This window comes from Mobula hypostoma, chromosome 15 (genome assembly GCF_963921235.1).
Source record: "Mobula hypostoma chromosome 15, sMobHyp1.1, whole genome shotgun sequence".
Classification (NCBI taxonomy): domain Eukaryota; kingdom Metazoa; phylum Chordata; class Chondrichthyes; order Myliobatiformes; family Myliobatidae; genus Mobula; species Mobula hypostoma.
This window is the reverse complement of record NC_086111.1, coordinates 23,284,771-23,304,201: the sequence shown is the minus strand read 5'-3', so window position 1 is coordinate 23,304,201 and position 19,431 is coordinate 23,284,771. Positions and strand designations below refer to the sequence as shown.

Below are 19,431 nucleotides of genomic sequence, written 5' to 3'. Positions count from 1 at the left end.
GGGAAAATTCAGATTTCCTTCACATTTTTCTTCAAGATATTCAATTTCTTGCAAAAAAAAACAAGTTTTGATTTGCATACTACTCATTCTTACACCTCTGGGTATATTTTATCTCCCCACCCTCCTGTTACATTTTTCATTGTCTGGACCCATGTCCTGTTCCACAGGGTGGTCTTTCAGTTCTACATTATAATAAATTCAATGGTCCCCTCATACCAGAACTCTGAACCAGTGTGCCTAGTTCCTTGCTTTACAATTCTGACTGATTTCACTTCTATATTGTTTCTTTGGAAAAGTTACTTCGAGTTTAAAGGTCCAATCACTGTGAATAAATAAAATGAGCAAGTTTAAAAATTTGATCTATCTTGTCGATTAAGTCTGTCAGTAGAAAATGACAGAGTTAATTCTTTGGACTGTGTGTGTGTTCAAAGTTAGAAGTTCAAATTAAATTTATTATTATTGTGTGTATACTACCTTGAGATTCATTTTCTTGCCGCAAAAAAGAATTTTATGAAAAGCTGTATTTAAACAGACAAAGACTAATAAACAACCAATGTGCAAAAGAAGACAAACTGCAAATAAAAAGCAAAACTGAGAATGTGATTTGTAAATAGTCCTTTAAAGTGAGTCTGTAGGTCATAGAATCAGTTCAGAATCAATTTGGAATAGTTACCTGAAGATTGTAGGGTAATAACTGTTTCTGAACCTGGTGGTGTAGGACATAAGACCTTCTACATGATGGTAGTAGTGAGAGGAGGGCATGGCCTGGGTGCTTTGCACCTTTGATGATGGATGCTGCTTTCTTGTGGCAGCGCACCATATAGATCTCAGTGCTGGAGGAACTCTGTAGGTGAGGCAGCATTTACAGAGGGGAAGAAACGGTCGACGATTCAGGCCAAGACCCTTCATGTGGTGGGGAGAGCTTTGCCTGTGATGGGCAGGGTTATACCCACCACTTTCTGCAGCCTTTCCTATTCCTGGGCATTGGTGCAGCACGTACAAATATTTGTTTCTGTCATGCTGGATTTCTCACTTAACATTAATAAGCACTAGATCTCTTTCACAGTGTTCACAAATCTGCATATCTTACCTCCAAAACTTGTTTCTACAGTCTAATAGCATCTAGTGTTTTCCTACCTTGAACACCTTTGAGCATAATGAAGACAACAATGGGATGTAATGGCAAGGGATTTGTATTGTTGAGGTTATTCCTTTGTTAATTTCAAAAATAAACATTTTCCATTATAAATTTATATAAAAAGAATAACAGTACAAACAAACCCCTTTATGTTCTTAGTGCCGATTAGTCAACATACTCAATGTTGATGATTCTGTGCATATTTACCATTGCCATTCGTGTGGCTCCTAGGGTGATAAACCCTCTTGTTTTTGAGGAGCTTCCAAACTCTTCAATGTTGAATGGCAGAAGGAGTCTCATCCGTAGCCACACAAGAAGTCTGCAATGCTGTAAATCTAGACCAAAGACCAGCCATTCTCGTTCTTCTTTCCATTCCCACACTGACATGTGAAAGGAAGTACTGGCATTATTAAGGAATATAAAGGTGGATAAGTCTCCGGGTCCTGACAGGATATTCCCTAGGACCTTGAGGGAAGTTAGTGTGGAAATAGCAGGGGCTCTGACAGAAATATTTCAAATGTCATTAGAAACAGGAATGGTGCCGGAGGATTAGCGTATTGCCCATGTCGTTCCATTGTTTAAAAAGGGTTCTAAGACTAAACCTAGCAATTATAGGCCTGTGAGTTTGACGTCAGTGGCGGGTAAATTGATGGAAAGTATTCTTAGAGATGGTATATATAATTATCTGGATAGACAGGGTCTGATTAGGAACAGTCAACATGGATTTGTGCGTGGAAGGTCATGTTTGACAAATCTTATTGAATTTTTTGAAGAGGTTACTAGGAAAGTAGACGAGGGTAAAGCGGTGGATGTTGTCTATATGGACTTCAGTAAGGCCTTTGACAAAGTCCCACATGGAAGGTTGGTTAGGAAGGTTCAATCGTTAGGTATTAATATTGAAGTAGTAAAATGGATTCAGCAGTGGCTGGATGGGAGATGCCAGAGAGTGCTGGTGGATAACTGTTTGTCAGATTGGAGGCTGGTGACTAGTGGTGTGCCTCAGGGATCTGTACTGGGTCCAATGTTATTTGTCATATACATTAATGATCTGGATGATGGAGTGGTAAATTAGATGAGTAAGTATGCAGATGATACTAAGGTAGGTGGAGTTGTGGATAATGAAGTAGGTTTTCAAAGCTTGCAGAGAGATTTAGGCCAGTTAGAAAAATGGGCTGAAAGATGGCAGATGGAGTTTAATGCTGATAAATGTGAGGTGCTACATTTTGGTAGGACTAATCAAAATAGGACATACATGGTAAATGGTAGGGCATTGAAGAATGCAGTAGAACAGAGGGATCTAGGAATAATGGTGCATAGTTCCCTGAAGGTGGAATCTCATGTGGATAGGGTGGTGAAGAAAGCTTTTGGTATGCTGGCCTTTATAAATCAGAGTATTGAGTATAGGAGTTGGGATGTAATGTTGAAATTGTACAAGGCATTGGTGAGGCCAAATTTGGAGTATTGTGTACAGTTTTGGTCACTGAATTATAGGAAAGATGTCAACAAAATTGAGAGAGTACAGAGAAGATTTACTAGAATGTTACCTGGGTTTTATCACCGAAGTTACAGAGAAAGGTTGAACAAGTTGGGTCTTTATTCTTTAGTACGTAGAAGGTTGAGGGGGGACTTGATTGAGGTATTTAAAATTATGAGGGGAATAGATAGAGTTAACGAGGATAGGCTTTTTCCATTGAGAGTGAGGGAGATTCAAACAGGAGGACATGAGTTGAGAGTTAAAGGGCAAAAGTTTAGGGGTAACATGGAGGGGGAACTTCTTTACTCAGAGAGTGGTAGCTGTGGAACGAGCTTCCAGCAGAAGTGGTTGAGGCAGGTTCGATGTTGTCGTTTAAAGTTAAATTGGATAGATATATGGACAGGAAAGGAATGGAGGGTTATGGGCTGAGTGCAGGTCGGTGCAGCTCGGTGGGAAAAAGGGTTCGGCACAGACTAGAAGGGCTGAGGTGGCCTGTTTCCGTGCTGTAATTGTTATGTGGTTATATGTCTGTTCCTAGCCTCTGTTACTGCCAAGTTGAGACTAGACACAGATTAGAGGAACAACACCTCATTCCATTTAGATAGATAGATAGATTTGGTAGTCTCCAACCTGATTGTACGAACAACCGCCCCCACAATCTCTTTCTCTCTTCTGGACCAGATCCAGAACAGAGTGAGTCAGTACGTGAGGGACTGGGCGGGGAGGGATTCGGCTCTTACCAGGCCAAAGTACTGCACTGGAGGCCTAACTGCAGAATCTCAAGCTGAGCTGTCATATGAAGTAATTCTTTTTACTCAGTCTGAAGTGTAACACAAATGAACTGGCTGCCTACCTGCTGGATTCTTGTTTGCTTCCATGTTTTAAGCTTGATTTGGGTTCTTGAACATAGTAATTTCATTTACTCCACAATTGCCTCTGGGCTGTTAACTGACTAGAGTCTCAGGGGTTCCCAAACTTGCTTAATGGTAAGGCTCCATGGCATTAAAAAAGTTGGGAACCCCTGGACTACACCATAAACTCAGGAATTCCCTCTTTAGCCCTTGTCACTTTACTGCCTCCTTTTATAAATATCTACTACCGTGTTCACCTTTCTCATTTTCATATTATGATCTTAGTGTTAAGTTTAGCCTGGTAATGTTTCTATAAAGGACCTTCAGTCATTTTACAGCCTTAAAGATGCAAGTTGTTCGGGGGGTCTTGGAAAATTAGCTCTTCATGTGCTCCATGCACTGGGGTGTAGCTTTGGACTTCCAGTGCCCCTCACCAAAACACACGTGGGTTTGCTTTGTAAGCGTGCTGTGAGTCGAGCAATGATACCTTCTGAGACCACGTAGTGAACAGGATGTGGCTTTTCCATTTGATAATGGACCCTCCGGGAATTGTTTGACACATCCTGAACACATGGGCAGAAACTGCCAAGCAATCCTTTTCCTTCCTGAATCCTTCAGCTGTTGATTTAATTTTAGCACGAGCACAGGAGATAGGCAAGCGTTCCCCACAACTAATTTGGAATTGTAAACACGAGATTCTGCAGATGCTGTAAATCCAGAGTACCACACACAAAATACTAGAGAAACTCAGTAGGTCAGGCAGCATCCATGGAGAGGAATGAACAATTGACGCCAAGTTCCTCCAGCATTTTCTGTGTGTTAATTTAGAACTGTGAAGTCTCTGCATGGTTTTTGAATGAGCATGTTTTTGTTGGTAGTTGGTAGGCCTCTGATGCATCACGTGCCCCATTCTCCACTGCAGTCACTGTCACCATTGCTATGAATGAGTTTTCCTTGACTACAGATCAGATAGATGAGTGCAGGTCACTGTGGCTCAGCTCGTAAAGTCGCTGCCTTACGCAGCAATGGATCCAAGTTCAATACTGACCATCTGTGTGTTTGCATCTTCTGCCTTGGGTACTCTGCTTTCTCCCCTTCCCCAAAGATCTGCAGGTTGGTAGGTGAGCTGGCCACTGTAAATTTCCCTTCAGTGGGGGACGTGAGAATATGGAGAGAATAAAAAATAGCATTAGTGGTTGATGTGTGGACTTGGACCAAAGTGCCCGCTTCCATGCTGCGGCACCCTCGGACTTTGAAAGGCTCCTTTGATCCCGCCAAAGTGAAGCTGTGGTTACCATCAATTAGTATGTATGAACATTCCCGTGACGGGTGGTGGCAAAAGCAGCTGTGGATGTCTCCCCAATCCTTTTCAGATCTTTACTCTTTTATGATATACTGCTCTTAACCTCTTGTCACATTCTTTGGCTCTTAAAGTTTTTAAACTGGGGTGTTGGTATGGTAGGGGGTAAATTGTTGGACCAGCAACAGAGTTCTGGACCACTGGTCCAGTCAGAGACATTGAGTTCAAATCTCACCATGGCAGCTGGGGAATTTACATTCATGTGCATAAATAACTCTGGAATCAGGAGGATAAAGTCCCGTGTCTGTTATTTTAGACCATAAGACATAGGAACAGAATTGGGCCATTTAGCCCATTGAGTCCGCTCCGCCATTCGATCACAGCTCATTTATTATTGCTCTCGTTCCCATTCTCCTGCCTTCTCCCTGTAACCTTTGATGTCCTTACTAATCAAAAAAGTATCAACTTCCACTTTAAATATACTCAAATATACCCAATGACAATTCGACCCCTACTATACCTCCTCAATTTAAAAATTGTCAGAGAGCCAAAGAATGTGACAAGAGGTTAAGAGCAGTATTTCGTAAAAAGTAAAGATCTGAAAAGGATTGGGGAGACATCCACAACTGCTTTTGCCACCACCTGTCACAGGAATGTTCGTACGTACTAATTGATGGTAACCAAAGCTTCACTCTGGTGGGATCAAAGTCCTCGGGTGCCACAGCTTGGAAATGGGCACCTGGGTCCAAGTCCGCATCAACCACTTGTCCTGCTGGGAAGAAATCCATATTCCTTTGCCTAAATAAATAAATTATGTTTCTTTAGAAGCAGACTGGACACTTTGATACATTAAAGTGGCTATAAAAATTGTAGCCAGTGTGTTGGTAAGATTGTTTACTAAATATCAAATTTTAATAGGTAAGCCTTTTTCACCATCAAAGACTACTTTACTTTCTCTGAGCACTTACATGTTAAACATGTGAAGGGTTTACCATTGACAAGTAGAACATAAGAAACAGGTAGAAGTAGGTAATTCTGACCCGACTGCCTGCTCCAAGATGCCGTGTATGTGACTGACGGAATTGGTCAAATGACAACTAGATAAACCACCACATTTAGATCTCAAACCAATGTGCATATGAAAATTGGAATTATAAAGTGAATGAAAGCAACATCTCCCACCCTCTTCCCCACATCCCTTTCTGTACCTGCCTTGTGATGGGTTAATGAAGGTTGTGTATAATTAAAGTTTCCCTGCTATTCTCCAGGATGAATACATTAATTGGGAGAAACAGGTCCTTACACGTGATGAAATCGAATCCAAGGTTAAAGAGTACAACTCACAGATCAACAGTGATCTCATCATGACCCTGGTAAGTTAACAAGTGATGTGTGATTATACCTTGATCATAAGCGGCAATTTTTTTTAACGTCAAATTTCTAACAATATTTTAGGGGTAACTTCACCATATTGAATGCAACAGTATAAGTGGGGACTCAACGCCTTTTAAAACAATCAGTAATTGCCTATAAACCCAGTAGTGTCTTGTTCTCAAAAATGAATAGGCTTTTATTGGATAGTATTTGCCACCCATTATTATAACTTGGCAGCTTTCTTGTGCTTCTGCATCTCATTAGTGAATAGGCATTCTTTTATGACTTGCATTACTTTGATATGGTGGAGAACATGAGATAAAAACTTGTATTAGTGGTTAAATAGTCCCCATTCGTATCTGTGTTTTGTCTTTAGCCTTTTAATGTGCTTTTTACTGCGTTTCTCACTCGGGCGGGGATATTTACTACTTCTCTGTCCTGGGAATTGCCCGTCCTAAAATGCAGGGTAGCAGCAGAGGGTGGAGGAGGTTGCATTAGTCTCCTTCTTCCACTGATGCCAGAATTTCCTCCCACTCTCCACTGAACCAGCTGGGCTTGTCTGATATAATCTTGCGGCTAATTCTGCCTGACAGCCTTTTTCATTGCTGTTTACATCAGCACAGGGACATCCACTGTTAACAGGGCCCCTGAAACTAACCTGAAGATGAAGTACACCACGTAATGTCCATCCAATGTGACAATGATAATTTGGGCCCTCTGGCTTGCTCTGCCATGTTACCAGTGTGTGCTCACATGGATGAACTAAATTAACTTGCTTTTTTAGTTATTGCTTCGTTGTGATTTTTATGTCCTCTCCCTGGCTTCACAGAAGCCAGAGAGGTGGTAGAAAGTTGCCTCTCTGACTGAAGGCCTATAGCTAGTGGTGTGCTGCAGCGATCAGTGCTGGGTTTGTTGTTGTTTGCCATCTCTATCAATAATTTGGATGATAATGTAGTAAATTGGATCAACAAATTTACAGATAAAACCACAAAAATGGGCTGAAAAATGGCAGATGGAATTTAATGCAGACAAGTGTGAGGTGTTGCAATTTGGGAGGACAAAACAGGGTAGGTCTTACACAGTGAATGGTAGGGGACTGAGGAGAAGGATCTGGGAATACAGATCCATTATTCATTGAAAGTGACATCACAGGTAGATAGGGTTGTAAAGACCTTCATAAATCAAAGTATTGAGTACAAGAGTTGGGATGTTATGTTGAAGTTGTATAAGACATTGGTGAGGCTTAATTTGGAATACTGTGTGCATTTCTGGTCACCTACCTACAGGAATGATGTAAATAAGTTTGAAAGAGTACAGAGAAAATTGACAAGGATGTTGTCGAGACTTGAGGATCTGAGTTATAGGGAAAGATTGAATAGGTTCGGACTTCATTCCCTGGAGTATAGGAGAATGAGGGGAGATTTCATAGGAGTATACAAAATTAAGAGGGGTATAGACAGGGCAAATACAAACAGGCTTTTCCACTGAGGTTGGGTGAGACTAGAACTACAGGTCATAGGTTGAGGGTGCAAAGTGAAATATTTAAGGGGGAATGAAATGAGCTGCCTGTGGAAGTGATAGATATGGGTTTGATTTCAGCATTAAAGAGAAATTTGGGTAAGTACATGGATGGGAAGGGGTATGGAGAGCTATGGTTTTGGTGCATATCAATGGGACTAAGCAGAATCATGGCTTAGCATTGACTAAGTGAGTTGAAGGGCCTGTTTCTGTGCAGCAGTGCTCTAGACCTTAGAAGTACAGTCATTAGCTCGAGTTTCATAGACTTTCCTTGCCTTTCAATACCTCAAATGCCTGCTCATTGTTGTTAAGTTGGCATAGTTAATAACAACCAGCGAGCAACATCACAACCAAATGGTACCTCAGCAGAAGTTGGTGGAGCAAAATCAGCCTAGAAAAAATGAGCCTGCGATCCAAGCTTTGCTTCAGCGTGGATGAGGACAGAGTGCACGATGTAAATGTGACAATTGACAGCTCTGACTTTTCTCTACTTCCATCACCTCCACAGAACAGTGACGGTACATACACCGGGTTCATAAAGGTGCAGCTGAAGTTGGTAAGGCCAATCTCTGTCTCTGCAAACACGAAGCCTCAGTCAATTTACGACGCCAAGAAAGCAGCAACGCCAGCACGGCCGCAGTCGATAAAGCGCCGCACGTCCTTCTACCTCCCGAAGGACACCGTAAAACACTTGCACATCAGCAGCCACACAAAGGCCAGTGAGGTGATCAAAGCACTGCTCAACAAGTTCATGGTGGTGGATAATCCCCGCAAGTTTGCCCTGTTTGAACGGATTGAGAAAGACGATCAAGGTATGTCTATTCAGAGAATATTGCTGTCCTCAGGCCAGTTAAGACGTAATACAAGAGATTCTGCAAATGCTGGAAGTATAGCAGAAATACTGCCATTCACAATCTCAGTACATCCCAACATGTCTTCCAACCCACGGTATGTTTGACAATGTGATGGGTTGTCCGTCGTATCCGACGACAACAGATTTGTGCATTCCTTCTGCCGCGCAGTTGAGTGTGGGTAATGAATCCAATTTGTGAGTACAGCGGTTGTTTAAAGCGGAGAAGCCATTGAACTGGGGCAATTCCACTCTCTCGACCTTGAAAGTCCAGGTCCAGTGGTACGGGAAGTCGTCACAGCTGGGGTTGCAGTGGATGACGATGACTTTTTCTGTGCCTTGCTCCCCACAAAGTGTTACGGAACCACCTTCCTGGCCATTGATTCTCACTATTGATCTCAGCCACCCATCCTGCCAGAGCCGATTTCACATGCTAAGGACAGGCATGTCCCTGTCTCACTGGGCTATGAGGCCCACTGGCTACCCCCACCTGCAGCGTGGCTGCTGTCACATGCAAACAGCTACTTGGAGTCACAGATGAGAACTGTGTGTCTGGTGGGATCAGAGGGGAGTGCGTCGTCCTAGAATGGAAACAAGCACCTTCAACAGAGGCGCTACCCTTCCCTGGGCACCCCATACACACCACTTGTTACTGTAGATACACCGGAAATGTAGCAACTAATTAGCTCACAGAAACATCACACAGCATTGTAGTAATGGCAGAGCATCTGCTCGGAGATAAATGTTTGCCAGGCGACTGGCGGGGGGGGGCAGGGTGGGGAGCAGGTTTCCCCTACTTTTCATGGGATTACGTAATTGTCTTTTGCACAGAGATGAGAGGGCATGGGTTTAATTTTTCATTCTAAAGACAGCACCTCCCGGCAGTGGTGCCTTACCCAGTGCTGCAGATTGTCAGCTAGGTTACGTGCACAAGGATATGGCCCTGCAATTTTCTGAGTCAAAGTGAGTGGGCTGCCCAGTGAGTCAAAGGCATGGAGAAGGAAGATGGCATAGAGGAAGAGGAAAAGGAGATCTGAGCTAAAACCAATTGTCCTCTATAGGGTAAAATAGCATAGTTAATCAAGGCTTGAAATTTCACTTTTCCTTTTCACAACGAGCTTTGCCAGCAGAACGCCCTACCACAGGAGAATCTCTTGGCAGGAAGCCGGGCACTGTTGAGGATATGTGGCTGTAATGCCAAAAGCAGAGCAGCAGATGCCACTTTGTTTTAATACACTAAGTGCAGCTGAGCCAGTGTAGGTATATTCAGCACTCGAAAGAGTCCAGGCATGATCAGGAGTCAAATGGTCATTTCCTGTTCCTAAAAATGCTGTGTTCTGAAATGCATTGAATGACCGATCGTGTCCAGGTAGTTTGCCAATTTGATTAAGATCCTCACGTTCACTTCTGCTGAGAGGAAATGCTGACATAAATAGAAATTGGAATTTACTGATACCCTGCCAACTCCAACATAAGGATGTGGTGTTTTGGATCATAGGCTGCACTCTGGAGATTTCGTTAGAATGTATTTCCCGTATCCTCCCTTATAAATGCTTTTTCTTAAAACGCTGTGAAGCTAGACTTAGGAAATGGAAACCCTGTACTTTCCCAGCTAGTTTTTGTGTTATGCTGGGTCAATTGTGTTTACAAAGATCTTATGGGCCTTTTATCCATTGGCACTAAAATGACTAACTGGATACTCTGTACCTAGCATTCACTTTATGTACATATAATCAATCAATATACACACAAGCTTTTTTTTATTGTGTTCTTTATGTTTAATGTGTTTATTTTATGCTACATCAGATCCATAATAACAATCATTTTGTTCTCCTTTCACTTACGTACTGAAGAATGGCATTAAGTTATTTTGAATCCAATGACACTCAGCTTTGTGGGTGCTTTATCGACAGACATTTGAAACTTCAGATTAAGCAAACTTTTTTAAAACGGACACCATAGTAGCGTAGCAGTTAGCACAACACTATAACAGCTCAGGGCACTGGCGATCAGAGCTAATTCTGGCGGTCTGTAAGGAGTTTGTATGTTTTCCTCCTACAGTCCAAAGACGTACTGGTTGGTAGGTTAATTGGTCATTGTAAATTGTCCTGTGATTAGGCTGGGATTAATTAGGAGGACTGCTGGGTGTTCCAGCTCATTGGGCCCGAAAGGGCTGTCCCACTCTGTATATTTAAATAACTTTAAATATACAACTTTCATTAACTGTCATTGAGTTGTCCCCTTGTCACTGGCTAAGTCCTCAATTGCAACCCAGGCCAGACTCCCTATGAAGTTGTACCATTACAGCTCAGAGGCTCATCCTTTGCTTCTTAACTGCAATTTCCCGACTCCAGGATGTTAGGCTGCTGGGTATCGAACCATGTGTCCAGAGTCTGATGCAGTTACTCAGATTGAAACTGCATGTCCAGACACTGAACGATGAGCATTTAGTGAGTCACTGCTGATGAACAAAGGAATGTAAACAAGGTGGGGGGGGGGTTGGGGTGCAAAAGTCAAAATGTGGCTGTCTGACTTGAGTGAATATGTTTGATTCATTTTCTCAATATGTGTCATAAAACTTGGCACATAGGAGCATTCGCTCTGCCATCAGTCCCTTCTGCTCATAACCAGGGAAGTGGGAGGAGGGATCTTTGCAGTCTTGATTGTATGATTGCGTAATTAAATAAGAAACTTAAAATTTTGCTGCATTTTCTCCTCTGCAGTTTATACTCGGAAACTTTCTGATGATGAACACCCCTTGTACCTGAGGCTGCTGGCTGGGCCAGATGAGAAGATGTTAAGTCTCGTCCTGAAAGAGAATGAGACAGGGGAAGTGAATGTAAGTCAATCTTATGCTGGTAGTTTAGGTGTAAAGTTCCAGATACTTGGCTTAGTTGCAAAATCAGAAGAATTCTAACTGGGTGAAGGATATTTAATAATATTTTGATTACTAATTTAACTGGTTCAGCACAACATTGTGCACCAAAGGGGCCTGCTCTTGTGCTGTTTTGTTCTATGTTCTAATATTAGGTATGGTGTTAAACTGGCACCTGACTCAAATCGTCCTTTTTATTTTACCACATTAGATTGGTGCTTAAGAGTGTACAAGTTATATTGTTTAGCAATTATTTTTTAGTAGTACAAACTAATATCCATAGAATATAGGTCAAGGAATTTTGAATCTTGGTCTAAAATTCCAGGAATTAGGGTTGGTAGCATATCTGACTGGTCCTGTAATGTAATTTACAGAGAAAAATGCTTTCTTTACTTGGTCTGACATGCACATGAGTCCAGCCCCCTACGTCAATGTTGACTCCTGTCCTTGGGAGTGACCGAGCAATCCAGGCTGTTTTAACAAAACAAGCTGACCGAGGTGATGAAGAAATGCCAACCTTGATGGGTTTATCCTCAACAATAGGAACAAGCTCTGAAATTTCGTGTTCCAGTCTGAGTTGAATGTATAAGATCCAGCCCTCCACTCTCCTAACTTCCTAGTTACCACGGCAGTGGTCCTTGATATGTAATGAACCGCAGGCAATTAGGGAGCTTCAGGTAGAAGAACCCTTAGGAACCAGAGATGACAATATGATTGTTTTCAACCTGAAATTTGATAGGGAGAAAGTAAGGTCTGATGTAGCAGTATTTCAGTGGAGTAAGTGGAACTACAGTGGTATGAGAGAGGAGTTGGCCAAAGTAAATTGGAAGGAGCTGCTGGTAGGGATGTCTGCAGAGCAGCAATGGCGTGCATTTCTGGGAAAAATGAGGAAGGTGCAGGACATGTATATTCCAAAAGTGAAGAATTACTCAAATGACAAAATAGTACAACCATGGCTGACAAGGGAAGTCAAAGCTATTGTAAAAATAAAAGAAAGGGCATATAACAAAGCAAAAATTAGTGGGAAGATAGAGGATAGGGGTTTTAGAAACCTACAGAGAGCAACTAAAAAAATCATTAGAAGGGAAAAAATGAAATATGAAAGCAAGCTAGCAAATAATATCAAAGTGGATAGTAAAAGTTTTTTGAAGTATGCTAAAAATAAAAGAGAAATGAGAGTGGATATAGGACCGCTAGAAAATGAGGGAGGACAGATAATAACGGGGGACAAGGAGATGGCTGATGAACTAAATGAGTATTTTGCATCAGTCTTCGCTGTGGAAGACACTAGCAGTATGCCTGATGTTGCAGTGTGTGAGGGAAGAGAACTGAGTGCAGTTACTGTTACAAGAGAGAAGGTGCTCAAAAAGCTGAAAGACCTAAAGGTGTAAGTCACCCAGACCAGAGGAACTGCACCTTGGGATTCTGAAAGAGGCAGTGTTAGAGATTGTGGTGGCATGAGAAATGATCTTTCAAAAATTTGGATTTCAGCAAGGCATTTGATAAGGTACCCCATGCAAGGCTTATTGAGAAAGTAAGGAGGCATGGGATCCAAGGGGACATTGCTTTGTAGATCCAGAACTGGCTTGCCCACGGAAGGCAAGGAGTGGTTGTAGACGGGTCATATTCCGCATGGAGGTTGGTCACCAGTGGAATGCCTCGGGGATCTGTTCTGGGACCCTTACTCTTTGTGATTTTTATAAATGACCTGGATGAGGAAGTGGAGGGATGGGTTAGTAAGTTTGCTGATGACACAAAGGTTGGAGGTGTTGTGGATAGTGTGGAGGGCTGTTACAGGTTACAGTGGGACATTGATAGGATGCAAAACTGGGCTGAGAAGTGGCAGATGGAGTTCAACCTAGGTAAGTGTGAAGTGGTTCATTTTGGTAGGTCAAATATGATGGCAGAATATAGTATTAATGCTAAGACTCTTGACAGTGTGGAGGATCAGAGGGATCTCGGGGTCCGAGTCCATAGGACGCTCAAAGCAGCTACGCAGGTTGACTCTGTGATTAAGAACGCGTACAGTGTATTGGCCTTCATCAATCGTGGAATTGAATTTAGAAGCCGAGAGGTAATGTTGTAGCTATATAAGACCCTGGTCAGACCCCACTTGGAGTACTGTGCTCAGTTCTGGTCGCCTCACTACAGGAAGGATGTGGAAGCCATAGAAAGGGTGCAGAGGAGATTTACAAAGATGTTGCCTGGATTGGGGAGCAGGCCTTATGAGAATAAGTTGAGTGAACTCGGCCTTTTCTCCTTGGAGCGATGGAGGATGAGAGGTGACCTGATAGAGGTGTATAAGATGATGAGAGGCATTGATTGTGTGGATAGTCAGAGGCTTTTTCCCAGGGCTGAAATGGCTGCCACAAGAGGACACAGGTTTAAGGTGCTGGGGAGTAGGTACAAAGGAGATGTCAGGCGTAAGTTTTTTACTCAGAGAGTGGTGAGTACGTGGAATGGGCTTCCGGCAACGGTGGTGGAGGCGGATATGATAGGGTCTTTTAAAAGACTTTTGGATAGGAACATGGAGCTTAGAAAAATAGAGGGCTATAGGTAAGCCTAGTAATTTCTAAGGTAGAAACATGTTCGGCACAACTTTGTGGGCCGAAGGGCCTGTATTGTGCTGTAGGTTTTCTATGTTTCTAAAAATGTTTGGACTATGGCATGGTGCCAGAGGACTGGAAAATTGCAAATGTTACTCCACTCTTTAAGAAAGGAGGAAGGCAGCAGAAAGGAAATTATAGGTCAGTTAGCCTGACCTCAGTGGTTGGGTAGATGTTAGAGTCAATTGTTAAGGATGAGGTGATGGAGTACTTGGTGACACAGGACAAGATAGTACAAAGTCAGCATGGTTTCCTTCAGGGAAAATCTTGCCTGATGAACCTGTTGGTATTTGACGAAATTACAAGTGGGATAGATAAAGGGGATGCAGTGGATGTTGTATATTTGGACTTTCAGAATGCCTCGGACAAGGTGTCACACATGAGGCTGCTTACCAAGTTAAGAGCCCATGGTATTACAGGAAAGTTACTAACATGGTTAGAGCATTGGCTGATTGGTAGGAGGCAGTGAGTGGGAATAGAAGGATCCTTTCTTGGTTGGCTGCCAATGAATAGTGGTGTTCCGCAGGGGTTGGTGTTGGGACCGCTTCTTTTTATGCTGTATATAAACCACTTAGATGATGGAATGGATGGCTCTGTTGTCAACTTTGCAGATGATATGTAGATTGGTGGAGGGGCAGGTAGTGTTGAGGAAACAGGTAGGATGCAGAAGGACTCATAGACAGATTAGGAGAATGGGCAAGAAAGTGGCAAATGAAATACAATGTTGGAAAATGCATGGCCATGCACTTTGGTAGTAGAAATAAATGTACAGACTTATTTTCTAAATGGGGAGAAAATCCAGGAATCTGAGATGCAGAGGGACTTGGGAGTCCTTGTGCAAAACACCCTGAAGGTTAACTTGCAGGTTGAGTCAGTGGTGAGGAAGGCAAATGCAATGTTAGCATTCATTTCAGGAGATCTGGAATACAAGAGCAAGGATGTGATGCTGAGGCTTTATAAGGCACTGGTGAGGCCTCACCTTGAGTATTGTGAACAGTTTTGGGCCCCTCATCTTAGAAAAGATGTGCTGGCATTGGAGGGGGTCCAGAGGACATTCACAAGGATGATTCCAGGAATGAAAAGGTTATCACACGAGGGACATTTGATGGCTCTGGGTCCATACTCGCTGGAATTCAGAAGGATGAGGGGGGATCTCATTGAAACCTTTTGAATGTTGAAAGGCCTAGACAGAGTAGATGTGGAAAGGATGTTTCCCATGGTGGGGAGTCTAAGACAAGATGGCACAGTCTCAGGATAGAGGGGCGCCCTTTCAAAAGAGATGCAGAGAAACGTCTTTATCCAAAGGGTGGTGAATTTGTGGAATTTGTTGCCGCATGCAGCAGTGGAGGCCAGGTCGTTGGGTGTATTTAAGGCAGAGGTTGATAGGTTCTTGATTGGACATGGCATCAAAGGTTATGGGGAGAAGGCCGGGAACTGGGGTTGAGGAGGAGATAAAAAAAAAATCAGCCGTGATTGAATGGCAGAGCAGACTCGACGGGTCAGATAGCCTAATTCTGCTCCTATGTCTTATGGTCTTATGTGTAACATTTCTGGCTAAAATGAGCACGCAGACACCTTACATCTGAGCTCATCTTTAGTCACAGGAAACAGCTCATAGAGCTTTCAAAATGGTGTCAATTAAATCACAATGAAGGACCAAGACAACGAATAGATGTATCAACTTGGTAAAACACTCACCTCTGAGACACAGTCATGTTATCAGAACCCATGCCCAGAAAGTTGAGCACATATTTTAGTTCCGCATGAGAGGGGTACACAAGGTGCTTTCTTTCAGACACAACATTAAACCAAGGTACTGCTGCCTTTGATGTAGGATGAGATTGAAGGACAGCAGGGCTGCAAAATCAAATTATAAAAACAGAGCTAAACAGTCCTTATTTCATTGGTTTTGTGGAAGCTTGTCATTTACAAATTGGCAGCTTTGTTTTCTATATCATGACAGTAATGATATTGGGGTTATAAAGCACTTTGACTGTCCTGAAAACAAGGGAAGCAGCATATAAAGTCCAATGACTTTCACTGTTCCACCCTAGAAGAGCCACAGATGTGCTATTGTGACTTAGGAGCGGAGGTAAAATGAGTTTGTGAGGAGCGGTGACCATGGGTGTTTTTCTTTCTTTTCTCTTCTTTGTTCAGTGGGATGCCTTCACTCTACCGGAGCTGCAGAACTTCCTGAGAATCCTACAGCGGGAGGAGGAGGAGCACGTCAGGCAGATGTTCGGAAAGTACGCCCGTTGCCGGCAGAAGATGCAAGAGGAGCTCGCCAACCGCTCCCCTGGTTGACCGGAATCCCTTGCCATCAAGTGACAAGAGAGAAAGCGAGAGAGAGAGAGAGAGAGAGAGAGAGAGAGAGAGAGCGAGAGAATGATAGGGGGGAAATAAAAACCTTGCGCACACGCTCACATGTATGAACGGTGAACCAATGTTACCTGGTTTGGCCAGGAGCAAAGTACAAACTGTGGAGAATACAAGTTTTGAGTGAGTTACTACGAGCTGGGTGGGATATTGTGTGGTATAGAAGATCTGCCTGACGTTAGTAAGTGTGACTGAGTTCTTTACTTGATGCTGAATTGAACAGTTGCAAGCCGTTTGTGGGAAGTCTCTGCCCAAGGAAGGAAATCCCTTCACCCTGCTACCTTGAGCAGCTTCCTGCTTTACTGGGAGGTGCCCATGCAGATGAATGTACCGAGCTTCATGACTTCCTCACATTATCTGAGCACTTTGTTCACCATGGTTTGTATGATGGGGGGGCAGCGATCCTGTCGCAATTTCTTTTGGTTGCTTACGCTGTATTCTCATCCGCCACACAAGCACTGATATATATATATATAGAAGTGTAAAAAAATATCTGTGTTATGTAGATAATAACTACAAGGGAATTTCATTCTGGTATTGATGGGATTTCCCAGGGATGAGAACTTTTAGCTCAGTCTGACTCTTAAAATCAGGGGTAAAGTTGGTGAACAAAACCTCAGGAGCTTAACCAGCAAGAAGAGGACATAAGATCTTCAGATCCCTCCCTAACTCCACACTTGTTCAGCACATCAATCCTCTCACACCAATGCCAGCTGAAGGCAAGATGGTAGAGTCAGGGGGCAGGTGACTCATCGTTTCTGTCCGTCAGAATGTAGTAAGTATTCCTTTAATTTATTTTATTTTAGCGATGCAGCATGTTAATAGGCCCTTTGACCCAACAAACCCGTGCTGGCCAATTACACCCATGGGACCAGTGAACCTGCTAACCCTTATATCTTTTGAATGTGAGTGGAAACAGGAGCACCCGGAGGAAACCCTCATGGTCACGGGGAGAACATCCAAACTCCTTACAGACAGCAGCAGGAACTGAACACGGGTCGCTTGAAAAAGAGAAATGAGATGTAAGGAGTTCAGTTGTATTTAGGCTATGGGGGTACAGTATGGGCTTGGCTGAGTGAGGGGATGCAGTTTAGAATGGGAGGCAGAGAGGGATACAACTGGTATGGTGTGGGTGATGTGAATGGGAAGGTTACGTTGGCTTGGGTGAAGTGATTGAGTATCCAGCTTAGTATGGTGTAATGAGAGTGAGTATCAGTTTGGTGTGCATTTGGCAAATTTGGGGACAGCTCAATGTCAAGGCAGTAAGTCTGAAGTGGGAGGGAGAGTGGGAAAAGAAAGGTTTGGAGCATTGGCAATAAGCGGTGTTCAGCAGGCAAAGTTGCACGTGTGAGAAATTAGTGATGATTCTTGATTATTTTAGGCTAAGGGCAATTTATTTTTGGGGTAATCACTCAGTAAGCAGTCATTATAATTCAAAGCTGCAATTCACGAGTAGAATGCAAACCTGGATACATCTTGATCCTAAATTGACCAATGGGCAGCTGTACATTTGTTATGTGTATCTTGTTAGCAATAATTTTAAGTCACAATTATTTGCACAAATGCCTCCTGGAACAGAAATCCATTTCCAATGGCTGTTGGTGAATTCTGAGCCTTGTGCATTATGGGGTCCTGTGTTTAATCCCTGGTGCGAGTTGATTTGGCTCAGGAATCAAAATAAGATTCATTTTTAAAAAAACTACAGATGCTGGAAATCTCAGATTGTTGGAACCACTTAGCAGGTCAGGTAGCATCTGTGCAAAAGTTTATTTTCAGGTCAAAGATCCTTCTTCAGAATTGGAAAAGAGAAAACAAATCAGTATTTTTCCCCCACAGTTGTGATGAAGGGTCTTTCGCCTGAACACTTTTTCCTCACTGCAGATGTGGCCTGATTTGCTGAATGTTCCAGTGGTTTCGCTCCTGACTGCAGGCTGTTAACTCCTTTTTGAACTAAAGGCGAGGACAGGTTCAGAATTCTCTGTGACTATCACTCTGGTTTGATAGACTGTCAGCTTAGGACTGGTACTCTTCCCCAGGAGGAGAGGCGTGATGATGTGGAACCACCTGTCCTGCTCTCACAGCTCTGTTTGTGAATCCACTGAAAAGCACTATTGACATTGTGAATAGTGGTAGGGTACAACCAGCAGTCTAAGAGAAACGGGCTATGATCTGAACCGAAGTACTCCACCTGACTAAAGAAGTTTATAAATTATGTTGTATTTTAAGTTTTATTCAATAAAATGTGAACTGAGTAACTAGTTTTGTGGTTTTTGTGTTTTGTAAAATTAAGATTGCTTACTTTGTGTCCAGTGATGTGCCCTCCCCAAGTTCTAAGACAAAACTCTACTTCAAATTGCCTTTCTAAATGTACATATTTTAAAACCACTTGTAAAAACAAAGTCATACATATGGCTTAAATTTCCTCTTTCCAGATCCTGCTGTCTCAATGTTATAATTACACTCTTCTATCAACGTTTATTAATTCTGCAATCTCAACAGTTCCTATTTAATTTTACTGTGGTATCTGTCACAGATGGTTTCAGGATCTGACTACTCTTGACTTTTTGGTCTGTATTTATTAACGGCCACTTGGTTTTAATAATAAGTTTTGAGTACAATTAGTCCTTTGGGGAAAATTTCTACCAGATGATATGGTTGTAAAGAAGGCATATGGGATGTTGGCCTTCATCAGTCAGTGGGGTGAGTTCAAGAGTTGCAGCTCTGTAAACACTTGGAAAATTATGTTCAGTTCTGGTCACCTCATTATAGTAAGAATGTGGAAGCTCTAGAGAGAGTGCAGAGCAAATTTACAAGGATGCAGCCTGGATTAGAGAGCACGTTTAATGAGGGCAGGTTGTGCGAGCTAAATCTTATCTTTCTGGAGTGAAGGAAGATGAGAGGTAACTTGATAGAGATGTACAAGCTGATAAGAGATATACAAACGTTTGTAGCTCGAGTGGACAGCGAGAGACTTTCCCAGGGCAGAAATGTCTCATACCAGGGGCATCATTTTAAGGTGATTTGAAGAAAGGGGTAGGGATGCCAGGGTTAAGTATTTTTTAAAAACAA

At 42.7% G+C, this 19,431-nt stretch overlaps 1 protein-coding gene across 2 annotated transcripts in view; it reads left to right on the top strand.

The window, feature by feature from the left end:
- The window catches only part of rassf1 (Ras association domain family member 1), a 121,295-nt gene extending 102,675 nt beyond the window's left edge, over positions 1-18,620 (top strand). For both annotated transcript variants that reach the window (XM_063067850.1, XM_063067849.1), the window contains 4 exons: positions 6,032-6,136; positions 8,164-8,467; positions 11,229-11,344; positions 16,144-18,620. In XM_063067850.1, coding sequence (XP_062923920.1) covers positions 6,032-6,136; positions 8,164-8,467; positions 11,229-11,344; positions 16,144-16,290 — 672 coding nt within the window. In that variant the 3' untranslated portion in view covers positions 16,291-18,620. The remainder of the gene's footprint in view (positions 1-6,031; positions 6,137-8,163; positions 8,468-11,228; positions 11,345-16,143) is intronic.
- Positions 18,621-19,431: the final 811 nt, after the last annotated feature.